Here is a 7,185-nt window from a genome sequence, read left to right on the forward strand (position 1 = left end):
CTAAAATAAAATGAAATTATGACACCAACGGTGGTGTCACATTATATTCCACTGGTGCTTCAGGATGCCGAAACTGGTGTCACTGTATAAAATGAGTTAATTGTGCTTTTCATATCATAATTAGTCTTTTTTTCACATTATGGACTTGTGATGTAAGATTGTAAAAGAACAACCATACTTGTCTGATAGGTGAAGTATTTACAACCAGAGTTTGAGGTTTATTGAAATGAATTAGCTACTCTTTAATAGTATTTGGTGTATGTAATTTCCAAAATTGGTTTTATTATTACATGTTAAAATCATTATACAGTAGATTTTTGTTCACACTCTTTTTGCAACAAATCATATAAAACTTCCCAAATGTCAGCAACAATCATTGAACAATTTTTTTCTGACTTTTTGAGTTAGAGTTTGATTTTTTTTATGAGTTCAGTTATCAGATATTTAAACCAAGGGAAATTCACAATTCTGTATATGATTTTCAGAATTAATTCAGTAATACATATTAAAGAATTGCTCAGATATATGATTAAATATATGATCTTTCAGAGTAGCATCATCAGCTGCTGAAGCCAGCACAGTTCTACAACATCTGCAACAGCTAGTGAAGAGTAGTACCATGTATGTACAACAGCACTTTAACAATGATGCTAATGATATGCCTCAAGAGCTTCTCTCGCTGAAAGATGCAGTATTTGAGGTGATTCAGCATCCTTCCTGCCCACTGGACCTAAGAACTAATTGTGGACAGTTGGTGGCAACCATTACAAAGACTCTGCATAAGGGAAATCTCCAACAGGTACTACAGAGTTACCGTTTTGATGAAGAACAATCTGAGCTCCCAACTTTAACCCAATTAGCCCTTCTTAATGGCATTTTGTCTATCTCACAAGGAAGAGATTTATATGCCCAGCAGGACTGTGGCATTTGCTTAGGTACAGATGTTTTACAGGCAATATTAAAACCTGGCATGCAGTCCAGTGATGGAAACATTGCTATTAGTGTGATCAGAGTTGTCCACCAATGGACTTTACGGACACTGGAAGCATTCCGATCTCCAGGTGAATTAGAAAGGTTAAGAATTGTTTTGGACCCAAGCTCCACCCTCATGGTCCGCCTCCTTGAGTATATGTGGCTAGCATGGGATCATTTCTTGGACAGTGTCAAGAATGCGACTAAGGACAGTTTTGTTAATTACATGAAGATACAACAGAGTCTCTCTGTTGAAGTGAGTGGACAGCACTTTCTGGGTGTTTGTAAGTTATTGCTAGAAGATTTATGCTCCAGGAAATTCAAGTTCAGTGCAGTGAGCTGTATGGTTCCTGTAGTTGGTGCTCAGAATTTACTACTCTCTTATCCTCAACTTCCTCGTACACTGTTAAACCAACTGAGGGACCCAGCTGTTGCCAGTCACTCAGCAGAGCTTTTAGAAGCTCTCTTCACTCAGCACCAAAAAGAGGTGTCGCTGGATGAGTGGCAGGATTTGTGGCTCTCAGTATTCCTTGACTTGTTTTCAAAAGAGATGCAGACATATGGTTATGAGCTACTTTTCAAGAAACTGTTGTTCACATGCCCTGAAGCTCTCAGTGTTGCTGTGAAAAAACTTGTTGAGTTGGCAAAAAATCCTGTGAGTGAAAAATTGTGTCTGCTTATCATGTGTGTCAAAATAGGTAGATGTTCACCCCATTGGTTAAAGAAGTGTCAGGAAAATAATAAAGAAAGTGAAGAACAAATGTGGAAATCTATTTTACCATACGAGACAATCAAACTTTGTCTTTGGCATACAGATGAATCTGTCAGAACTGCAGCATTCAGCCTGCTGTGTGAAAGTCCAAAGTCAACAGAATTACCAGAGAAAGAAGAATTAGAGTTGATATATGATTATTATTTGTACAATCTCACAACTCAGAGTCCCTCTTATAGGCAGCACTTACTCAAGAGCACAAAGAAGCTATTCCTTAGAATTAAAGAGGGGACAATGGCTTTAACAAAATCTTCCAAGAGGAAAGGTGACAGAGAACATGAAAAAGACGTCCTCACAGTACAGCAAGAATTCTCTTCAAAGTTGTTTTGGCAGATGGTGAAAAATCTCTACAATGGGGCAAACAGCATGCGGAGAACTATGTCACTGCAGGTGCTAGAGCTCTTTCAGACAATATTAAGTGGTTGTTACAATGACCTAGAGTTAACTAAGTTGTGCCAGAGTAAGGTTTATACTGACACACTCATCAGTGTCCTTGATGACTCTTATGAAGCTAACAAAGTCATTGCTCTGATGCTATTACAAAGCACACCTAAGACATGTGAAGATCCTGAAGACACTCAGAGAATTCATGCACTGATCAAAGCAGCATGCACTTTGGCTTCAACGTGTAGACCTCCAGACACTATAACTGCTGGATATTTGTTCAAGTACTTATCTAGCCATCCTGTGGCAATAAGCATAGTGAAAGCCAACATAAAAGATAATCCTGCAACAGAAAATGCTATAGCATTATTTTGTATGTTTGTTTTACAATTTCTACAAAAGGAAGTTCAAACTGCTAAGGAAAGTCTCCTAAAAGCAGCTTCATCAGGACCCATGTATGGACTACTGCTCTGTGTCAGGATGTTGCTGTCTGACATTCCAGAAACTGATATAACAAAGCACCACCACACATGGCAAGAAATTCTAAAGATAGTGCTGCAGCTCTGTTACCAGGTGTCAGAACTGGTGGCTCCTGTAGTAAGAAATTCCTCTCCTGAAGGTCATTTACCGATGGATCTAAATCCTGAGAGTCTTGAAGTGCTGAGAGCCACATTACAGCAGTCCCTAGGAAACCACCATAATGAGCAGGACGTTATGTTGTCAGCAGAAGCAACACCACAGGAATTAGTGAAGGCACAGGCTGTGAGTGCACAAATGTTATTGCTCTGTGCCTGGAGGTGTGTAAAGGAAGTTTCTCTTATATTTGGAGATGTTGTGCAAAAAATGCCTCTGTCCCCTAAGGCAGATGCAGTACTAACAAATGAAGATGTAGTAATGATTGGACAGTACTTTATAACCCAATTGCTTGAGACCAAGCATAGGGGGGCATTTGAACAATCCTATGTAGGATTTGGTAGAGTCTGTGAAAAATTATGGAGCTGTGAAGAGGAAGAACTACGGAAGTTGCCAGCATCTTGGCTAGAAGATCTGCTAGCTACAATACAGGATGAAAGCGACACTCGTCTGTGTGCCACACGCCGTAGTGCGGGAGTGCCATTTATAGTACAGGCAGTGTTATCTTCTGAGCCTAAGATGATGGGAGCCTCATGCTTAAAGACCACAATGAGCACTCTCTTACGATTGGCAGAAGAGACTCACTACAGTGGCTCAGAAGCTAGAATTCACTCATTTAATATTCTCAGAGCAGTATATAAGGATACTAGATTAGGGGACTTAATCATTCCGTATGTATCTCAGGGTGTAAAAGCAGCTATAGAAGGATACAGGGGCAACTCATGGGCAGAAAGGAACTCCGCTGCACTCTTGTTTGCTGCACTGATTACTCGTATGTTAGGTGTGAAACGGACGCAGGATGATCTCAGTCGGAAGAATGCCATGTCTGCTCAGGTTTTCTTCAAGCGATATCCAGAATTGTATGATTTCTTGAAGATTGAGCTAGAAAATGGAGCTGCTGGTGTTAAAGAAGGGAAACTTGTACCAGCGTTGTTTCCTGTGCTCTTGCTTCTAGCTAGACTTGCACCTGCTCCTCTTGAAGGTCGTATGTCTGCCATCTCTCTCGCATCCTTTACTCCAGCTGTATTACAGTGTTCGGCATCATCTGTGCTACAGTTGCGAGCTCTAGCCTCCCATGCTCTCATTCCCCTGGTTAATCCTCACCAACTTGAAGGAGTGATAGAGCAAATATCTACCAGTGCATCATTGTCAAGTCAAAATGCTCTCCATGGTTGCTTGTTATGTCTTTTTAAATTGGTAAATAACTTTGAAGAGACAGTCTGCAATCCAAGCATGAAAAGTTTATTGACTGTAATATGGTCAGCCAGTCAAAAGAACCCTTGTCTGGTAACACGTGCTTCTGCTCTTGAACTTTATACATTCTTGGCTCAGCGGAAGTTACTACAAGAATCCTCACCAGAAGTTTTTGAAGTTGTTTCAGATGCATGTGCAATCATAAAGAAAAATGATCTAGTCTTACAAAGTATGCCTTGGTCAGCATTGTGTCAGAAACAGGCAACAAGGTTTGTACTGACCACTGCATATAATTTACAGGAGGACCATGACATTACAATAAACATGCTGATTAGTCACAGTTGCTATGAGGTGAGACATTCTACCCTGGAGCACATAGAAGGAAGGACATGCCTTGAAGCACCCATTCTCATGCACCTTCTGAGGTGCATCCATACAGAAGTTCATCCAGAGTGTCTCTCACTAGTCTACAGCATCCTAAGTAAGCAGCTCTCATCCCTAAATCATGGGAAAGAAGTGATTGGACAAGACCAGTTGGTGGAGCTGTTATATCACATAATCTCCAGTGTGAAAGAGGAAACCTGCTTAGACCTTATGACAAGGATGATTCAACTGTGTTCTGTTGTAATGATTATATTATTGTCAATGGTAAGTATGTTTTTTACACATGCTATCTGTAATATTTCATATAAAATTATTAATGAAGATTTTTGTATGAGGGGTACCTTTGTGCCATTATTTATATATCTTTTCAGCAGGAAACATCTGTTGTAACAGAGAAAGCCATTCATCAGTGGTTAGAAATGATTTCGAGTTTCTCGCTGAGTGAAAATGATACAGACACTCGCGAAGCTACAGCACAAGCTGTGTGTGATATTCTTCCTCATCTGGTTTCACATCCTTGTATAACAGGTAGGGAGACAGATTGTAATTCTGGCAAATGAATTGAATTGTTAGTAAAATAAGTTTTCAGATTTTCTGTTGCATTATGATATGGTAAAACTTGTAAAAAAAACTCGGTTCCTTTGACTATAGCACAGATTTATGACCTGTTTTATCCATTTCCTTTTGAAAGAAAAAATCAGGTTGGTGGTCTATGAGATCATGACAACAGAGCTACAGGATGACAGTGACTGTGTTCGCGATACAGTGTCATATGGAGTGTCTGAATTGTTGAAGCATCATCATCAAGAAAGACAACAATTCTACCTGCAGCCTACAAGGGTCATGGAAAAAGTGTGTGGAATAATTGGTAAGGATAAAGAAAAGATTCATTATTCAAATCATAGAAGTACCTTTGCTGTTGAGACTCAGTTTTGAAGCTGAAGTGAATGTAATGTACATGTTTTATTATACTTCTTAATATAACTATTGAAATATTACTTCAAGAATAATTTTATTCCAGCATCTTGTAAATGGCCAGAAGCTTCATCACTGTTGGTGAAACTCTCCCTGAAAGAGGACTTGCCTGAGGGTTTTGGACTGGCACAGGTAAGGTTATCAGTGGGGAAGCTTTTCATATCATGATGCCTTTTTAAGATTAGTGGTTTGCAAAATTTTCAAGAAAAGAAGAAAATTTAAAAAAAGGACAAATGTCATTATCATTGCAGATTCCAAGATCCTTGCTGAATTGTTTAATTTATTTCAGGAGGATGATCGTGTCTTTGACAAAGGAGAGATGAATATCTACAGTGAAAAGATGATCGTCTCACAGGCAGCTTTAAAAGCACTCTCAGATGCCCTAACTTTGAATTCATTTGCTTCTGCCTCAACCTTAACCTTCCTAAGGAGTCACGTTGTTCCATTTTTATGTGCACCAACAGGTAGGCAAGACAAGATACCTGAAGATGTGTGGCAAATCATAAGCCAAGAGGAGGATCAATTACTTTTGCTGAGTCATTTACTCTCTCTATTAGAGTATGATATTTTCTACATATATGAGCAAATCGTGTCTCTCAAGGATACAGCATTATTTTGTGTAAGACATGTAGATCTCTGGCTTATGAGGTTGAGCTGCCGGTCTGCCATCTGGGCAAGGTTCAGTCCTTTAATTGATAAGGAATCAAGCCTTGTGAAATCAGTGGTTGAAGGACTGAACCAGAGTGTGTTGAAAAATAGTTTTCTTTGTCAGATTATTGAAGAGTTGTCTTCTGTAAGATAAAACTAGTGTGCAGGTCAAGAGAGAAAAGGCTTTTAAATAGTAGTAAATACCAAGAATGGAACAAGAACTTTGAACTTCAAGATTTACAAGCTGATAAGAAAAGAGTTCACTGTATTGTGTGTGTGTCTGACAGTCTTATCTGAAATTATCTGGTTTTATTTTTGTATGCACATGTGAGTTTAATGTATTTTCCTGAAAAGATATGATTTTAATGTAAATAATAGGATAAAATTATAGTTTTTATAGAATGTGTCTTAGATAATGCTCATTGTGCAATAAGTGATGTACGTGATTAATTTAAATGATGTTTTTTCCGTTTATTTCTACATTGTGTGTCCACCAACTAATGATGTTGATAAAAGGAAAACATATTCTAGATGTCAAATGATTATTATCAGTGTTGTTTTGTGTCATTGCATTTTCCTGATATGTTTATGAATTATAAAACATTTACACTGTGGAGATCTGATGTTCGTGTAAATGAGATAAGAAAGAGGAAAATATAAAGTACAAGATAATCTGAACTTGTAATTTTTGTTAAAGTAGAAAGAGAATGAATTGTAAACACATGCTTATAATGTTTAACATCTTTATAGAAAAGTATTTAATTGTTATATTTTTGCTGAAGACATTTTATCATTGTAACTTATTTTTGTAATTAATTATGATGTGATATTTGATATTTCTGAAGAGTTGTGATGAAGATTGACTTCACTGTAATGATGATATAAATTGGAAAAAACACATGGATTTTCCTTTGATAAATTTCAATGCCTTTGGAAAAATTAATGTATTAAAATATAATACAGTGATGCATAATTCAGAAAAAAATTTAGTAAATTAAAAGTAAGCGAGGATACAATCATAACACAAACTTCATTGTCATGACTTTGCCATTTTAAATTTGACATCAGCAGAACTATTGTTAAATAAAACAGTACATCGTTTTTTTAAAAATAATATTCAGCCCCTGGCAAGATTAGGGCACAGGAATACTTCGATGTCATTGGTTTCATTAAAAGCGAATATTTGAATTCATTAGAATTAGACCAAGAGTTTGGAATATTAT

At 37.5% G+C, this 7,185-nt stretch overlaps 1 protein-coding gene across 1 annotated transcript in view; it reads left to right on the plus strand.

Moving 5' to 3' along the window:
* The window catches only part of LOC119586789 (thyroid adenoma-associated protein homolog), a 7,699-nt gene extending 841 nt beyond the window's left edge, over positions 1-6,858 (plus strand). The window contains exons 3-7 of the mRNA XM_037935509.1: positions 550-4,603; positions 4,714-4,867; positions 5,031-5,207; positions 5,361-5,446; positions 5,604-6,858. Of these exons, the coding sequence (XP_037791437.1) occupies positions 550-4,603; positions 4,714-4,867; positions 5,031-5,207; positions 5,361-5,446; positions 5,604-6,116 (4,984 nt within the window). The 3' untranslated portion in view covers positions 6,117-6,858. The remainder of the gene's footprint in view (positions 1-549; positions 4,604-4,713; positions 4,868-5,030; positions 5,208-5,360; positions 5,447-5,603) is intronic.
* Positions 6,859-7,185: the final 327 nt, after the last annotated feature.

This window comes from Penaeus monodon, chromosome 22 (assembly GCF_015228065.2).
Source record: "Penaeus monodon isolate SGIC_2016 chromosome 22, NSTDA_Pmon_1, whole genome shotgun sequence".
Classification (NCBI taxonomy): domain Eukaryota; kingdom Metazoa; phylum Arthropoda; class Malacostraca; order Decapoda; family Penaeidae; genus Penaeus; species Penaeus monodon.